This window comes from Capricornis sumatraensis, chromosome 9, assembly GCF_032405125.1.
Source record: "Capricornis sumatraensis isolate serow.1 chromosome 9, serow.2, whole genome shotgun sequence".
Classification (NCBI taxonomy): Eukaryota; Metazoa; Chordata; class Mammalia; order Artiodactyla; family Bovidae; genus Capricornis; species Capricornis sumatraensis.
Window position 1 is genome coordinate 8,796,825 of NC_091077.1, and position 19,085 is coordinate 8,815,909.

General features: G+C 44.1%; 1 protein-coding gene across 1 annotated transcript; it reads right to left on the minus strand.

The window, feature by feature from the left end:
* Positions 1-2,710: 2,710 nt before the first annotated feature.
* Positions 2,711-4,835, minus strand: LOC138085589 (olfactory receptor 2Z1-like). The gene is made up of 2 exons (XM_068980062.1): positions 4,764-4,835; positions 2,711-3,676 (listed from the first exon to the last, which is right to left on the minus strand). The coding sequence occupies exons 1-2, from the start codon at positions 4,833-4,835 to the stop codon at positions 2,711-2,713; spliced, it is 1,038 nt and encodes a 345-aa protein (XP_068836163.1).
* Positions 4,836-19,085: the final 14,250 nt, after the last annotated feature.

The following is a 19,085-nucleotide window of genomic DNA, read 5'->3' on the forward strand; positions in this document are numbered from 1 at the left end:
CTTTCCCCCTACTGCTAAGCAGATGCTCCCTTTGCTCTTAGGAAGATTTGGGGTGGCAGGGGATTGGGTTAAAATGTTAAAATGATTTCAGATTGCTTTTGGATTCATCTCCACTGTGAGTTTTGTGTCTGCTTTCAGCTACATTCTCCCTACTCTTTACTCAGCAAAATTTTCTTGGGAGAAATTGCCAGACTGAAGGACTTAGTTCTGTGTTTGAGGTTATCCAAGATTCCAATCAATAGTAACGATCATGACTGCACACATGTTATCTTTAAACACTGGCAAATTTTCTCCTGTCTCAGCAGAATCTCTCCATGAAACTCCTCCCAGTATGAAAGAGGCTGCTAGTCTGCTCACCTATGAAAAGATTATCCCTCTTGAACTTTGGCTTATTGAAACTTCTTTGCATCCATCATTTTTGAAAAGCTTTAAATAAATGATGACTTTTTAGTTTATCTAGCTTTTTGTTGTTGTATTGTGAAACTTATAAAAACTTTAGGACTCCATTACTAAACATTGAAATCCATGTTCAGAAGTTTCTCTAATGGTTACAAACTTTTGTGCAAACAAGAAAGTGGTAATGATGGAGGAAATAGAGTCACCCTTGAAAGAAAGAATTGCAGGATAGGGATTTGCAGTAATAAGTAAGGGCTGCTTATTGTGTCATTACAAAGCTGGGGCGAAGCCATGGTGCCTCCAAAATGGGAAGTCATTTCCACAAGCCATTTTGCAAAGAGATTATCAGAGTGCTGGATGAATCTATGAGAATTCCCAACCCCCTAAATGAGTGACCAACCCAGAATTACAAAACATGTAAGAAGCAATTCCATGGAAAACATATGGAAAAATTCACATTCAAGAGGTAGTGATAATAGATAATCTGAAAATGATTTTAAAACAAGTACATTTTATAGCTTCATAGTGATAAAGGACAAGGTCATATCCATGAAACAAGAATAGTTACTCTTGACAAAAAAACCAACAGTAGGTAATTAAAATGAAAATTCTACAATGGATTGATGGCAGCAATAGCAAGCCAAGCATAAGAGAGAACTGGAAAGCTGGAAGACCAAAGAGTAATTCTGCTAGGATACAGCATGACAAATGAAAAATATAAGCAGAGACTTATGGCAGATTACAGGGAAATCAGAAGGCCACATGGGAAAAATTATGCCTCACATTATACCTCCCAAATACATCCTAAAAGAATCAGAGTACAGTTGAGGACAATATTCTTATAATATATTGGAGAAGAGAATTTTTAAAGTAAGACATAAAAATAAGGAAAAAGATTTATGATTTTGACTCCATTAAAAAAACTTCATATGAAAAAGCCCATAAAGTTTAAATTCAAAGGCACTTTGAAGAGTATTTTTGCTTAATATATAACATATAAAGATATAACGAACTTCTACAAATCAGTAAGAGCAGCTCTTTAGAGAGTTGATATAAACAGGAAATCCATAGTCAAGGAAATGTGAATGGCCAAAACACTTATGAAAAGATATCACCCTCACCAGAAATCAGGGACATTGAAAGTAAAACAATCAAGAAATGCAATTTTCTCTCATGAAATTGGCAGAAATCTGAAGTTATTCAAAATGTTGCTGATGTAGTTGGGGAAATGAACACTTATTTGTGGGTGGCACTTTCTGCAGAACAATCTGGCAATATTTATTAAAACTAAAAATGCATGCACTTTATGATAGACTGATTCATCTTCTAGAAATCTTGATTGTGTGTGAGAAGAAGAATAAGAGGGAAGAGATAAGTGATCCAGTGCTTCTGACAAGGTTAATGGTGTAGACAAAGGTAGAGGAGGAACTTAAACCAGATCTGAAATCAATTCGCCCACTGAACATGGCTTAAAGCCTTTCATTCCTTCTGTCAGTACTCATAAGGTGTCTAAGAAATAAAACCACCCAGCCCCAAGGAAGCTTATTCTTTTCTATATTTCCTCCACTACATCTACCACAGTGGAACAGTTCTAAAAAGTATTTTAGGTTTGGGGAGGAGTAAACACATCTCAAGTCTATCTCTTTGAAATTTCAAGCCTTTTTCTTGTAACTTCAGGGAAGCTTTAATGGGTCTGGGAGGAGCAGGGGTAGAAATTAAAGGGAAGGGCAGTAGCAAAGACTCTGGCTTCATCTTGCTGGTTTGTAATACTGCATAAGACATTCCCACTCCACCCCACTTAACTGGTCAGTCTTTCATGCAGTAAGACCATTATAAGGACTCCCAGTCATGCCTCTGACTTTAACTTCACTTATCACCTCAGAGTGATCAGCTCAAGGATTTCTGTGGCCAGAACATTATTGTCAGAACACCAGACCCTCAATTCCATTTATGGGGGGCTTGGATTTCTAGAGTTGGATTTGATCTATTGCTCACTGTACGTAAATGTATAAGAATGGGATAACGCAGGATACTAATAGGTGGCTGAAACATTTACAATCTGTGATCCTGTGATCCATCTCTGTTCTTGGGTTGACAATTTTGTAGTTAAAATTTTTCTTTGATTTAAGACAAACAAACAAACCCCTCCTCTTGTTTAAATACTTGGGATCATTAAATCCACAAGAGAAAAAGCAAGTCTTGGAAGAGGAAGGGAGCTGGTCAGAATATGTCTTGAGCCACATGGAATGCAAACCAAAGATGGGTCTCAACTGTAAGGCAGGGTCCCTGGGACAACTGGGCATCCCCCAGGAGGTCATCTCTTTGATATGAAGCCAGTTCTGAAAAGGATCTTGACCAAAGCCATTTGAACTTCTCGGTTCCTCAGGCTATAAATTAGGGGGTTGAGCGTGGGAGTGATGAGACTGTAGAAGAGGGAAACCAAGTTGTCCTGCTGTGGGGTGTGATAGGCGCCTGGTACCATGTACATGAACACTGCTGCCCCATAAAAGAGCCCCACCACAGTGATGTGCGAGGAGCAGGTGGTGAAGGCCTTGTGTCGGGCCTCAGTTGAGTGCATGTGAAGAACAGCCCCCAACACATGGCTGTAGGAAGTGGCGATGAGTGACAGAGGCAGCACCAAGATCAGCACCCCAGAGATGGACAGCGCCAACTCATAGGCAGAGGTGTCCACACAGGAGAGCTTGAGTAGGGCAGGCAGCTCACAGAAGAAGTGGTCCACAGTGCGTGAGGCACAGTAGGGGAAGTGCAGAGTGATGGAGGTCTGGATGGAGGCTACAAGCACGCCTGACAACCAGGAGGTGCCCACCATGAGCAGGCAGACCTGACGTCTCATGAGCACAGGATAATGCAAGGGGTGGCACACGGCAACGTAGCGGTCATAAGACATAAGGGATAGCAAGACGCCCTCAGAGACACCTATAAGCATCAAGAAGAACATCTGAGCTGCACAGCCTCCAAAGGAGATGGCGCCTTCTTCCTGCAGGAAGTCAGCCGCCATCTTGGGAATGGTGACCAGTGGAAAGCCAACATCCAACAAGGAGAGCTGGCTGAGAAGATAGTACATGGGCGTGTGGAGCCTGGCATCTGTGTGGATCAGGAAGATCAGGATTGCATTGCCCAGAAGGCCCATCGTGAATATGGCAGCCACCAGGGAGAACAGGGCCAGATGTGGCCCTGAGTGGTTGAAAAGGCCCGTGAGAGTGAAGTCCGAGGTCACTGACTGATTTGTTTCCCTCACCCTCTGAGAGGCGTCGCTCATCTGCAGGAAGAACAGGGTATTTGGAAGGCATCTCAGTGGGGAAAATTTCATCTTATATGACAACTGCAGTTGTTTAATAATGACTCCCTGGAGTCTCTTAAGAAGGACTGATGGGCACATTTAGTCTCAGTAGGAAAAAAAGCCCACCAGTACTCTTGCCTGGAAAATCCCATGGATGGAGAAGCCTGGGAGGCTGAGGGTCGGACATGGATGGAGAAGCCTGGGAGGCTGAGGGTCGGACGCGACTGAGCGACTTCACTTTGACTTTTCACTTTCGTGCATTGGAGAAGGAAATGGCAACCCACTCCAGTGTACTTGCCTGGAGAATCCCAGGGATGGGGGAGCTTGGTGGGCTGCCGTCTAGAGGGTCGCACAGAGTCAGACACGACTGCTGTGACTTAGCAGCAGCATGATTGATTCATTATGGGAGATGGGGAACAGCAAAATAAAGCCCCAATTTTACTATTTCTGTGTAAAAGTCTTGCCTTCACCTTCCAGGACAGCACTACCCACCAAGACTTGCAGTTAAACCCTCTGTAACCATGCTAGAGAGTGCAAGACAGCAGCAGTGGGATGTTGTAACACACTCCATCCCAAATGCCCTGGTGTCAAAGCAGAGATGGGATTCTGAAGAGACTAGCATATGAAGTAGGGAGACCTCGCCAAAGATGATAGAAGATAATGAAGTTGCATCCAAAAGCAGTGAGGAAAGGCTCATTGCCAAATTCTTGGATGAGCGAATGAAGGCGTCAAAGTCTGGGAAGAGTCAGTGTGGGATGGCATTTAGGATATGAACCCAAGAAGTCTACACTGTAAGGGAATGAATGAACAGCAAAGTTTGGAACCCAGTGCTAGGGTTGTGGGCGACAAGTTGTCCACAGTACCAGTCATCTTTCGGAGGCTTGAATTCAAAGGGTAAGAGTGGAGAACATTATGCTCAGTGTGTGTGCTAAGCACTCAATGAAACCCCGCCAACTGAATGCAGTGGACCAGGGAGATGATTGAAGGATCAGGAGGGATAGCCCCCACCTAAGAATACTTATCCTTGACCTTCTCGCCTTTATCATCACCGCTCAGGAGCTCATACTGTCCCGGAATACTGTTCACACACATCCTCATCAGCACTGAGGACTTCTGTCACAGTGATGATGTCAGCCATCACTATCAGCAATGAGGAAGGACACAGAAGTGTGTGCTGAAGTACAGAGAAGCCATCCTGTGAAGACCAGGAGGGTGTGCTGTTGGATAGAGCCAGTAGAGGTCTGCCTCCCCAGATGTCCAAAGGCAGGGGGCTACTTAGAGACCAGGAGGAGTCAGTGTTGGGTGGCTGTCTACTCAAGACCCTCTGGTGCCCAAATCATTGACAACACTTACCTTAAATATCAGGATTTCTCTGATAGCTCAGCTGGTAAAGAATCTGCCTGAAATGTAGAAGACTCCAGTTTGATTCCTGGGTCAGGATGATCCCCTGGAGAAGGGAAAGGCTACCCACTCCAGCATTGTTGCCTGGAGAATTCCATGGACTCTACAGTCCACAGGGTTGCAAAGAGTTGGACACGACTGAGTGACTTTCACTTCGCTTCATCTGAAATATCTTTCACCTTCTCTGACTTGACTTCTTAGTTATGAAATCTGGCTTAGAGTTCTCCCTCTGCCTAACCGCTCCCTGCCCTCTCTCTCTGACTGTGCTGCGGCTTTGTTACTGTGTGCACCTGTGCCTCTCTAGTTGCGGCACGCAGTCCAGAGCGCCATGGCTCACAAGCTGTGGCCCTCGGGCTTAGTGGCCCCATGGCATGTGGGATCTTAGTTCCCCTACCAGGAATTGAATCTGTGTCCCCGGCATTGGAAGGTGGATTCATAACCACTGGACCACCAGGGAAAAGTCCCTGCTCCCTTTTCTCCATCTCTGTCTCTTAGTTTTGCCTAGATCGATGCCACACTTAAGTTGGCATTTAAGACTTTCTTAAAAATTTTTTTTATTTACTTATTTATTTTTGATGATGCTGAGTCTTCATTGCTGCATGGGGACCTTCTCTAGTTGCAGCCAACAGGGATACTCTCTAGTTGTGTGCATGGGCTTCCCGCTGTGGTGGCTTCTCTTGCTGGAGAGCAAGGGCTCTAGGGGGAGTGGGCTTCAGTGGCACGGACTTAGTTGCTCTGTGGCATGTGGGATCTTCCCGGATCAGGGATGGAACCTGTGTCCCTTGCATTGGCAGGCAGATTCTAAACCACTGGATCACCAGGGAAGCCCTAAGACTTCCTTAGATTACTGCCCAACTTGACTTTCAACCCATCATGACTACTTATTATCCTGTTACCATGTATTCATTCATTCATTTAATAAAAAATTAATTCAGCTTTCCCTAAGGGGCAGTTACTGAGGGAGGCACAAGCAACAAGGGGGTAAAAAAGATGAACAAGGTTTTGTTTTCATGGGAGAGATAAGGAATTAGGAGACAAGTAAGCCATATATATATATATTTTTAAAAGTTAAGATATTTGTTTTATAAGAAATATTTATTTATTTGGTAGTGATGGGTTTTGGCTGTGGGATGCAGGATCTTTGAACTTCACTGTGGCATGTGGAATCTTTTAATTGTGGCATGTGGGATCTACTTCCCTGATCAGGGATGCAACCCAGGGCTTCTGCATTGGGAGTGTGGAGCCTCAACCATGGGGCTCCCAGGGAATATTTCTAAGTATTTATTTTTTAATTAGAGGAAAATTGCTTTAAAATGTGTTAATCCCATTTTACTGGAAGTAAATGTAAGGAAAAATAAACAGAGTGATCTTACAGGAAATTGCTAGAGAAAACACCTTTGGACGAAGTGCTTGAGGGAGGCCTCTCTGGACTTGTGAGAACTGCTTTCAAAATCTAGGTGTTATGGGCCTTCCCCGGTGGCCCCGTGGTTAAGGTTCCTGGCTCCCAGTGCAGGGAGCCTGGGTTCGATCCCTGACCAGGGAACTAGATCTCTCAGGCTGAAACTAAGACCCTACATGCTGCAACTAACACAAATAAAATAGACCTTGTGTGTGGCAGCTCGGACTGGCACAGCCACACACCCACAGATTAGCTGTTATGAGAAGCAAGAGAAAACCTAAATATAGGGGTGAAAATCAGACAGGCCAATTATGGTTCTATATAATGCAGAATTCTTTAAGGATGAAATCTACTCCAAAATGGAATGGAGAACTTCTTGGGGTAGTCTATATAGAGAAGGATTTGTACTCTATTACCCTTTGGGGTCAACTCATAGCCATATAGTACCTCTGGATCTTGTCCAAGGATTTTCAAGTGGATTTTACATTTGATTCTTCTCTTTCCATGCCGTATCTCCTCACTCCCCAGGGATTTGATTCCTACTAAGCATTCATTGAGATGGCTGGACGGCATCATGGACTCGATGGACGTGAGTCTGAATGAACTCCGGGAGTTGGTGATGGACAAGGAGGCCTGGCGTGCTGCGATTCATGGGGTTGCAAAGAGTCGGGCACGACTGAGCGACTGAACTGAACTGAAGCATTCATTATATACTGGCCATCAGGCTAAGGTTAGAGAAAGGCTGATGGATTTCAGCTGAAAGTCTTATCACCGTTGGCACTACTGACATTTTGAGCTGAATAATTTTAAGTATGTTATAAGCATATTTTTTTTCGCTCGATCCTTACCAGTTGATGTTGTTATTATCTGCCTGGTATGGGCCGGGGAGCAGAGATTCACAGTAGTGCAGTAACAAATTATAAACTGGGTGGAATAGTGCTGCCCACAGCTTCATGTGCACCTGAATCCTCAGAACGTGTCTGTATTTGGAACTACAGTCTTCACAGGTGTAATTATTAAGAATCTTGAGGGGCTGCCTTGGTGGCTCAGTGGTAAAGAATCTGCCTGCCAATGCGGGAGACATGAGTTCAATCCCTGATCCGGGAAGATCCCACATGCCAGGGAGCACCTAAGCCCGTGTGCCACAGCTACTAAGCCTGTGCTCTAGAGCCCGGAATTGCAACTACTGAAGCCCCCATGCCCTGCAGCTTGTGATCTGCAACAAGAGAAGCCACCAGAATGAGAAGCTTGTGCACTGCAGCTAGAGAGCAGCCCCTGCTCTCTGCAACTAGGGAAAAGCCCTAACACAGCCAAAAATTAGAAGGAGAAGGAGAAGGAAAAGGAGAAGAATAATCTTGAGGAGGTCATCCCGGATTTAAGGTTTGCTTGAAATCCAATGAATAGTTTCCTTACGAGAAGAGGAGAGGATGCGCAGGGACAAAAATAATACGGTCATGTGAAGATAAATGAACAGCTACATGCCAGCAAACAATAATTGCTAGAGCCTCCCGAATCTAGGAGAAAAGCATGGAACAGATTCTCCCTCAGAGACTCCAGGAGAAATCAATCATGTCACCACCTTGATTTCAGACATCTGGCCTACAGAACTGTAAGAGAATACATTTCTGTTGTTTTACATCACCTCATTTACAAACAGAGAATACATTTCTGCTGTGGGTTCCAGCAGCCACAGGAAATTGATGCACCAATCCAAGATCACCCCGCAAAGAAGTAGGACAATCATTTTTAAACAATAGGTGTAACTTCAGAGTTCCTGCTTTTCTCTTCATATCTTTCTTTCCCACAAAAAGTAATGAATTGCTCAGGTCTTGCTTCGTTAAGTAAGCCTATGACTTTCCTGCCCCAATGGTGGCTCAGGCGGTAAGGAATCTGCTTGCAGTGCAGGAGATCTGGGTTCGATCCCTGGGTTGGGAAGATCCCCTTAAGAAGGGAATGGCAACCCACTCCAGTATTCTTGCCTGGGAAATCCTATGGACAGAGGAGCCTGGTGGGTTGCAGTCCATGGGATTGCAAAGAGTCAGACACAACTGAGCGACTGAGCGTGTATACACAGCCCAGTGCTGTTATGCTTAGCTCCTCTGTCTGATGACTCTCCTACTTCCTGGCCTGGGGCAGAAGCCACCTCACCAGCCATGAGTCAACAGTCCTCTTGGATGCTCTTGCCCTGATGTTGCCCTTGTCACTCACCTGGCTCTGGTCTGATGGTCCTTTCAGCTGATGGGTTAACAGCCCTCCAGTCTCTGTATTAAGAAGAAACCGTGCAGACTGACTCTGCCAACATACTGCCAAGAATGTTGATTGGTCTGAAAGGTGACGTGAACTAAATACTACTGGGCCTGGTGCTTTGGATCCTCTACCTCTGAAGGCCGTATGGTATCTCTACAATCTCTTCCCTGATGAAAGCCTCTTTCCTTGCCTCACACACTCATGGTGTTTCCCTGACCTCACCTTCCCTTCCAGTATTTCCAGATGGTTCCTCAGCTAAATATGCATTTACTGAGCATCATATTCTCCCACTACTGACTTTTGGAATGGTTTCCCAACTAGTGCTAGTGATAAAGAATCTTCCTGCCAGTGCAGGAGACACAGGAAATCCTTGGGTTGGAAAGATCATCTGGAGGAGGAAATGGCAACCCACTCTAGCGTTCTTGCCTGGAGAATTCCATGGACAGAGGAGCCTAGTGGGCTACAGTCCACAGGGTCACAAACAGTTGGACATGAGTAAGCAAACATGCAGCCACAGCCACACACACGTCATAGTTTGCTTTGAGCTTTGGACACATTTTTTTTTTTCTTCAGAACAATTTAGGAAACAGGCATTTCATCTCATTAAACCCACCTTCTCCAGTTAGTCAGACAGGAAGGGCAGGACAGAGACAAGTCTAGGCTTTGGGTGAGTATTCTCTGTCTTCTTCTTCCTCTTCTTTCTGTTTTTGAAATCTCTTTGTTCTAAGTCAGTGCCCTCATGTTTAAGGATGAAGAATCCTTCCAATTAGTTTTTTGAATTGATTTTAAAAATCCTTCCTTTTCACATTTTCCTCACTGCTGCTTCCATTTCGCATCTGATGCCCTTTGCTGAAAATGAGAGAAGAGAGAAGGGGAATCGAGGTTAACTGACCCTTATGAATAAAACCTTCACAGCATCTCCCATCTATGATGGAGCATGAACAAATCCTTTCTCCATCAAACACAGAAGGCCCAGAGTCCATGGAAACATTCTGCTTTCTTTTAATCTTAGAAGAAAAAAGATGATTATTCAACAGAGGAGTCTGGTGGGCTACAGCCCATGGGATTGCAAAGTGTCAGAGAGGACACGACTGAGCAACTAACACACACACATGTGTCTTTATATCAATAATAATCTATAAAATAACAATAAAAAAGTTTAACTGATGAAGGGGCAGGAAAAAAAAAAAAGGAAAACATGCCTCTGGCTCATTAAAGTTACACTGCATTCCTGCCTTTCTTTCTCTTTGATAGTTTGATAATCAAATAATGAGTTACCTGAAAGCCAGTTCACAAGTATTTTCTCCTCTTTTGATCTATTTGACACTCGCCCCCAAACACAGCACCAGGTGCATAGCAAGTACTCCATAAGCATTTGCTGAATGGATACAGTCTTCAAGGGAAAAGCTTCCTGTGATGAGATGTCTAAGGTGACAAAGAGACTGACCGGCAGAGCTGGGAGCAGAACACATTCTGACCAATTGTAAGATGCATTCTTTCAACTCTGCCAGGTGAACTGAGGTTTGGTTCCTTCTGCCCTGGCTCTTCAAGCTAATCTGATTTGATCTCTGAAAACAGCTCTAGGGTGTTAGGGTTTTAGATTGTCCCTGAAAGGGTTGCTGAAAGTGTCTCTAGGCTGTGCCCAAGGTTCTGTCAAAGTCTGATCTCTCAGCTGTGGCCAAGAGCTCCAAATCTGCCCAGCTCAGCAGCTATCATGGAAATTCAAGTGTGCACAGTAAAACAGAGGCTTCCCAGGTGGTACAGTGATAAAGAATTTGCCTGCCAATGCAGGAGATGCAGATTTGATCCCGGGGTTGGGAAGATCCCATGGAGGAGAGCATGGCAACCCACTCCAGTATTCTTGCCTGGAGAATCCCATAGACAGAGGAGCTTGGCGGGCTACAGTCCATGGGGTCGCAAAGAGTCAGACATGACTGAACATGCATGCATGCATGTATGCGTGCGTGCACACACACACACACACACACACACACACACACACAGTAAAATAAATGACCTTCCCACCAACAGTCTTGCTTATTCAGGCTCATGGCTGTGCCAGCTGACTGAGATAAAATAAATAGATGGCCCCCTGCAAGATAGGGAAGATTAAGAGGCATACATAATCTCTCTTGCCAAGTGCTTGCTTATACTCAAACTTGGTGTGATCCTAAAAATCAAATAAAGCCATAGTTCCTGGGTATCTTTCTTCCCACCAGTATCTCCCTTCTAATCATGCCTAGATCCCAGAAAGACCTACAAACAGTAGGATTCCAGATTCTCACCTCTATTTGCCAGGGTCGAAGAGATTGCCTCACAGCCTCTATGCATACTTCAATTCTTATCCTGGGGTGCCTTGATAAAACTTCCCTGGAATCCAGCACCTTTGGTTAATGAGTCTGACCTTGGTCTATGGGGAGAGTGATATATTTGTCTGAGGATAGAGGCTCTGGAGAACAGTGTTGCATCAGAAAGCTTCATTTTATCTCCATTTTTTTTTTCCCCAGAGAGAAAATTATCAGCTGTGGGAGCCAGAGCCCTTGAGACTGGAATGACCCCAGGAGATATGTGTTTTATTTCTCAGTTCCAGGAATGTGGGAAGCACTGTGGTAGATAATTGAACTTTGCAGGGAATCTAAATTCAAACTCAAAAGTCTTTGCTTGTCCTTTTTACAAAAATAATTTTATTTGTTTTTCACTGTGCCGGGTCTTTGCTGCTGTGCACGCTTTTCTCTAGTTGCAGGGAGGGACTACTCTCTAGTTGCGGGGAACAGGCTTCTCATTGTGGTGGCTTCTCTTGCTGTGGAGCACAGGCTCTAGGGTGCTCAGGCTTCCGTAGCTGAGGCTCGCGGGCATAGTTGTGGCACGTGGGCTTAGTTGCTCTATGGCATATGGTATCTTCCTGGATCAGGGACCAGACCTGTGTCACTGGCTTTGGCAAGTGGATTCTTTAACAGAGAGATGGCAGGGAAGCCCTACTTGTCCTCTTGTGAGAGAAGGGGTGTGAGAATCTTTTTTTTTTTCCTTAGCCTGGACACACTTTTGTGTATACACATAAATAACATTTCTGACCTTCAAAGAATCTTCTGAATGAAGCAATAAAATTGCGATGCTGGAGAACTAGCCAGGAAATAGCCCCACTTTCTTATACTAGATTAATTCCCTGCTCGAATCTATAGTCTCTGAGTGTGCTCACAGAATTCACAGCGACTAGAGAAATAAGTAAAGACTGATGGTGTTAGAATCCCTGAGGTCTGTGACAAGGTCACTGAAGAAAAGTGAAGGATGTTAGTGTTCATGCAATGATATCTAAGCCAATATCAGATGACGAAGCATAAGTACACAAGAGTAATAAGCCAAGACCCAGAACTGGCTGTGACTTCATAAAGTCACGAAGGCAGACAAGAACAGTGGCTATGCATAAATCATAGTCAAGGATTCATCCTTGGGTGAATATAGTCAATAGTTCATCCCAGCTACAACCTTGACAAGGGATATCTAGGTGAGGCAATTTGCAAAAATGACTGCTTTGCTTCTTTCTTGATGTTGTCTGGTACTTTGAGGACCACGGTGGTGGTAAAAGGGTGTCAGCTAAAGGAGGAATTAGAGAAGATGAAGCCCTTAGGGTATGGAGGAGGAGGTCAGACATGAAGATCAAATTCGTCTCAAAGAGAAACTTCGCATCCTGTTGCTCCTCTGAGAATCTTAGGAGGAGAAAGTCCTTAGTATTGTCTGTTTCTCTGGTTCCATAAAGCTTCCCTGGTGGTTCCGATGGTAAAGAAGCTGCCTGCAATGCAGAAAATTTGAGTTTGATCCCTGGATTGGGAAGATCCTCTGAAGCGAGGGCATGGCAACCCACTCCAGTATTCTTGCCTGGAGATTCCCATGGACAGAGGAGCCTGGTGGGCTACAGTTCATGGGGTCACAAAGAGTCAGACATGACTGAGTGACTAACACTTTCACTCTTCATTTTTTCAAGGTTCCATGAGCCTGTGTCTCAGTGAAGAGACCACCAGATCAGGGGATGAGATAAAGAAGAGTCATATTTTCAGTGAAGCTATCTTTCCAAAATGAAAGTGAAAGACATTTTAAGATTAAAAACTGGGTGAATTTATTGCTAGGAGAGACATCTTACAAAAAACATGAAGGGAGTTCTTCATGCTGAAGGCAATTGCCCCAGATGGTCCACATTAAAAAAAGAAAAGGAAAGAGAGAGGAAAAAAAAAAAAAAAAAGACCATAGAGAAAGTTAATGGAGAAGGAAACAGCAACCCACTGCAGTATTCTTGCCTGGAGAATCCCATGGACAAAGGAGCCTTCACATCCATGCGGTTGCAACTGAGTGACTTTCACTTTCACACCTGGAAGGCTGCACATTGGGCGCTAAGCTGACCAGTATCTGGATGAGGCATATGTGCAGGGGAGTGGTCCAGGTGGTAGGTGCCAGCCCACAACCTTGTCCCAAGAGGCCTGTGGCTCATGGCCTCCCCAGGTGGCACTGATGGTGAAGAACCTGCCTGCCAAAGCAGGAGATGTAAGAGACTTGGGTTCGATCCCTGGGTTGGGAAGATCCCCTGGAGGAGGGAATGGCTACCCACTCCAGTATTCTAGCCTGGAGAGTCCCATGGACAGAGGAGCCTGGTGGGCTACATCCATAGGGTTGCAAAGAGCCAGACATGGTTGAAGTGACTTAGGATGCACGCACGCACGTGGCTCATACCCTTTAGCACCAGCTTCCTATGTTTTTTCTCTGCCATTCTCTTTGAATGGTAAGTTGTCTAGAGGTTTGAAGGGAGAGGTTTCCTTTCAAGGATTTGGGGAGAAAATTCTACTTAGTCAGGAACAGCTCAGAGCAGAGTGAGCTGCAGCCTGGTCTGAGGGCACATATGGGACGAGAAGGCTCCACAGAAGCTCAGCGTCCTAGGGTCCAAACCTCCCCTCAGATTGTGGGAAGCTGGGCAAATGAGACCTTTAATCCTATTTCACTGGCTGGACCTTGATGTTATGCACTTGCTCTGATCACAGGAGAGGAGGGGCTCTGCTTCTTTGTGTCCATGAATTCTCACTCCCAACATTTCTCTCTGTAGAAGCCTCAGCTATGTTTGTAAGGTATTTTATTATTTATTTATTTATTTTAGCTCACACCATGTGGTTTCTGGGATGTTAGTTTCCTGACCATGGATTGAACCTGGACCCTTCCCCGGTGGCTCAGTGGTAAAAGAATCTGCCTTCAATGCAGGAGACATGGCTTTGATCCTTGAATGGGAAAGAAACCCTGGAGAAGGAAATGGCAATCCACTCCAGCATTCTTGCCTGGAGAATCCCATGGACAGAGGAGCCTCAGTTCAGTTCAGTCGCTCAGTCGTGGCCGACTCTTTGCAACTCCATGAATCGCAGCATGCCAGGCCTCCCTGTCCATCACCAACTCCCAGAGTTCACTCAGACTCACGTCCATCGAGTCAGTGATGCCATCCAGCCATCTCATCTTCTGTCATCTCCTTCTCCTCCTGCCCCCAATCCCTCCCAGCATCAGAGTCTTTTCCAATGAGTCAACTCTTCGCATGAGGTGGCCAAAGTACTGGAGTTTCAGCTTCAGCATCATTCCCTCCAAAGAAATCCCAGGGCTGATCTCCTTCAGAATGGACTGGTTGGATCTCCTTGCAGTCCAAGGGACTCTCAAGAGTCTTCTCCAACACCACAGTTCAAATGCATCAATTCTTCGGCGCTCAGGCTACAATCCATGGGGTCCGCAAGAGTAGGACACGACTTAGCGACTAAACAACAACAACCTCAGCAGTCAGAGTGCAGAGTCCTAACTACTGGACTGCCAGAGAATTTGCTGTAAGGTATTTTAAATCCTCAGTGTAAATCATGCTTCCGTCTAGATTCCCCCTAGAGTCCAGCAGGGAATAGTGGTGGGAATGAAAGTGGAAAAAGTCAGTTAGTTGCTCAGTCATGTCTGACTCTTTGAGATCCCGTGGACTGTAGCCCGCCAGACTCCTCTGTCCATGGAATTTTCCAGGCAAGAATACTGGAGTGGGTTGCCATTTCCTTCTCCAGGGGATTTTTCAGACCCAGGGACTGAACCTGGGTTTCCTGCCTGGCAGGCAGATTCTTTCCTGTTTGAGCCACCAAGGAATGGTTTTCTCCTTTAATCCATCAGGGAGAGATCCAGCATCAGACAATGTAACTTTGTGGGAAACTGGATTTAATCTAAACTTACTGAGGAATATTGAACCATGTAACCAACATATGTACTAGATGCATTGTCAGGAGGAAGCAAAGGCGGGACTGATAAAGAATCAGGAAGAGCAGATTAGAGTGAGCTTGATAAAGAATTAGGAAGAACAGGATGTGTGATTGCATTAGATGTAAATATGTTTTAAGGATACCTAAGACTTGTTTATTATTTTACTGAGGTATAATTGACCTATAAGGGTTATATTGGTTGAAGTTATACAATGAAACAATTTGACATTTGTATACATTGCAATATGATCACCGCATAAACCTAGTTGACATCCTTTACAGTAGATAGCTACAAAAACAGTTTTCTTTCCTGTGATGAGGGCTTCAAGATTCATTCTCTTAGTAACATTAAAATATGTGAAAGTGAAAGTCGCTCAGTCATGTCTGACTCTTTGTGACCTCATGGACTCTACAGCCCATGGAATTCTCCAGGGCCAAATACTGGAGTGGGTAGCCTTTCCCTTCTCCAGGGGATCTTCCCAACCCAGCGATCGAACCCAGGTAGATTCTTTACCAGCTGAGCCACAAGGGAAATATTAAAATGTGTAATACAATATTAATTTACTGCAGTCACCATCTGTACATTCCATTGCCATGACTTACTTATTTTAAAACTGGAACTTGCACTTGTTTTAGTCAGTTATGGCAAGACACACGGGCATGGGAATTAGTGCCATAGATGAAGTTTTTACTCATGTTTCCCCAGAAACAGGAGGCATGGTATGCCACACAGAGCCACATGAGCAAGCAGCAGCGTCAGTCAGGAGATAGAGGGAGAGGGAAGAACACGTGAGCAAGAGTTTCTAATATGGTCTCTGTGAGAAGGAACAGGCTTAGCAGTGGCTAACTTGTATAATTTTGGCAGGCTCTGGAGCATCAGGGCTTTCCCTAGTTGTCTGGTACCTGGCTTGACAGGTAGATAGTGGCTTGAGGTATAGGAACTAGACAAAAGAGTCTACTGGGGTTATGGTCGGTTTACATATGAAAAGCATGCTTTTAGGTAAGTTGTTTGCTATCTCCAGGAATTGGCTAGTTTCTCCAGGATCAGCAATAGGTGTCAAAACACCAGAAAATAAAGAAAATAAAAGAAGTGAATAATACAAAATACCACTGCAAATGCAGTAGTCATTTTTTTTTTTTTCCAGTACTCATGTATGGATGTGAGAGTTGGGCTGTAAAGAAAGTTGAGTACTGAAGAATTGATGTGTTTCAACTGTGGTGTTGGAGAAGACTCTTGAGAGTCCCTTGGACTGCAAGGAGATCAAACCAGTTAATCCTAAAAGAAATCGGTCCTGAATATTCATTGGAAGGACTGATGCTAAAGCTGAAACTCCAGTACTTTGGCCACCTGATGTGAAGAACTGACTCATTGGAAAAGACCCTGATGCTGGGAAAGATTGAAGGCAGGAGAAGGGGATGACAGAGGATGAGATGGTTGGATGGCATCACCGGCTCAATGGACATGAGTTTGAGCAAGCTCCAGGAGTTGGTGATGGACAGGGAAGCCTGGGGTGCTGCAGTCCATGGAATTATATTTTAGAAAATATTAAATAGAACAAGAATCTGAATAGGTAGTTGCATAGGAGCCAGCAATATTGTTCAAAAATAAGATGATATTATTATTATGCTGACCTCAAAAATAGGTACTTAGAAAATGCCATTTTGATGATATATGGATCTCAAGTAGGTCATCCAAATTGAAAAATTCATTTTTTTAAAAAAAGTTTTCATCACAAAAAGCAAAAGAGGATTATAAAACCCCTTAACATAATAGTATATGTACCAAAGTATATTTGTCTATCTATCTAACGCTTAGTAATTTTTCAGTTTAACTTTGTAAAGTATTTTTGTATCCCTTCTCACAACATTTTTAACATTTTATTGTGAACTATAATGTGAATACTGTTCATGAGGTTCTCAAGGCAAGAATACTGAAGTGGTTTGCCATTCCCTTCTCCGAACAGTTGGTAACCCCCTTGCTGAGGAGACCAAAGGGATTGAACATGAGATTGAACCTGTGATTTTGGCAGCAACCATGGTCTAACCGAGTTAACTGGCTCTTGACAGTCAATCTTAAAGGAATTCAACCCTGAATATTCACTGGAAGAACTGATGCTGAAGCTCCAATACTTTGGCCACCTGGTGCGAAGAGCTGACTCGTTGGAAAAGACCCTGATGCTGGGAAAGATTGAAGGCAGAATAATAGGGTGGCAGAGGGTGAAATAGTTGGATGGGTTCACTGACTCAATGGACATGAGTCTGAGCAAACTCTGGGAGATAGTGAAGGACAGGGGAGCCTGACGTGTGACCATGCAGTTGCAAAGAGTTGAACATGACTTAGTGACTGCTGCTGCTAAGTCACGTCAGTCGTGTCCAACTCTGTGTGACCCCATAGACAGCAGCCCACCAGGCTCCCCCGTCCCTGGGATTCTCCAGGCAAGAACACTGGAGTGGGTTGCCCTTTCCTTCTCCAGTGCAGGAAAGTGAAAAGTGAAAATGAAAGTGAAGTTGCTCAGTCGTGTCCGACTCTTAGCGACCCCATGGACTGTAGCCTACCAGGCTCCTCCATCCATGGGATTTCCCAGGCAAAAGTACTGGAGTGGGTTGCCATTGAGCAACAATAATGGAAAATTAAAAAATGCATTGACATAAATGTAATGGGTATTTATTCAATGGGTAATTATTAACACATAATGAATGTTTATATGTCTGCAACCCAGGAAGAGCAAAAGATGCTTGTCTTAGACCCAGAAGTCTCCACATATTGCTCTCTCATCACATAGTTTAATTCTCCAGTTATCTATTATCATGAATTTTTGATAATCATTTACTGCTTTTCTTTACTGTATTCTACCCCGTGTATATCCATAAACAATATAATTTAGTTTTGCCATTAAGAGCTCCATTATGTATAATTTACATAAATGCCTTTGTTTTATTTTATTTTTAACTTCTTTTCTCTTTATTCCAAAAAAAATCAACATTTGTCTTACAAGTTAAATAAGACAATACTCTTTAATTGCACTTAAGCAATAAAATCAACACTGATTGCCAATAAAAATAAAAATATTAAAATAACTCAAAAATTTGAAAGAGTTTTTCTGGATAAGTTTTTATTTATTTTTTCATTACATTTTTTATATATAGTGAAATATTTTCATACATATTTTTCCTATAATGAAATATTTTCATTATATATAATGAATATTTTCATATTTTTATAAGTTTTACAATGTTGTGTTAATTTCTACTGTGAGTGAAGTGAAAGTCGCTGAGTCACGTCTGACTCTTTGCGATTCCATGGACTGTAGCCCACCAGGCGCCTCTATCCATGGACTTCTCCAGGCAAGACTACTGGAGTGGGTTGCCGTTTCCTTCTCCAAGTTTCTACTGCACAGCAAAATGAATCAGCTATGCACACAGCCCTTGGTTCATTCACTGGTTAGTCATATTTTTGATGACACCGGCTCTTTGTCACTGGGCACAGGCTTTCTCTCGGGGCCACACACAGGGCTCCTCTCTAGCTGCGGTGCACGCGCTTCTCATCGCAGTGGCTGCTCCTGTTGTAGGGCGCAGGCTCTAGGGCCACAGGCTTCAGCAGTTGCAGCGTACGGGCTCAGTATTTTCAGCCCCCAGGCTCTAGAGTACAGCTCAGTAATGGTGTCTCATGGACTTAGTTACTCGTGGAATCTTCTCAGACCAGGGATCAAACCTGTGCCCCCTGCACTGGCAGGCAGATTCCTAGCCACTGCGCCCCCAGGAACGTCCAGCCCTTATTTTAAATTATATATTTTAGTGAATTTGGCATGGAACCAGCACCACAATTAAGATAGAGAACATTTCCAATACATCTGTAAATTTCTCAATGGATTTAGTTCTGGGTTATTTTGTGTTTTAACCATTGGGTATCCACTGCCTCTTGCACTCACTCAGGTGCCAGGTCCCTCCCTTTATTATAATAATTGCTCATCAGCCATCTAGAGATCCTGGGCCCCATGCTGAGCCAGAAAGTAAGAGAAATGTAGAAGAGCTGGGGAAGCCGGTGTGTGTTTGTGTGTGTTTCCTTTCAAGGGCGGAGTGGCGTTGCCCAGCA

Bases quoted from the DNA above. Each gene is read 5' to 3' on its own strand.
- LOC138085589 (XM_068980062.1), bottom strand. From the start codon at position 4,835: ATGGCTGACATCATCACTGTGACAGAAGTCCTCAGTGCTGATGAGGAT. The intron at 3,677-4,763 runs GTATGAGCTCCT...TTCTTCCTGCAG, and splicing joins GTGAACAGTATTCCGGGACA to ATGAGCGACGCCTCTCAGAG.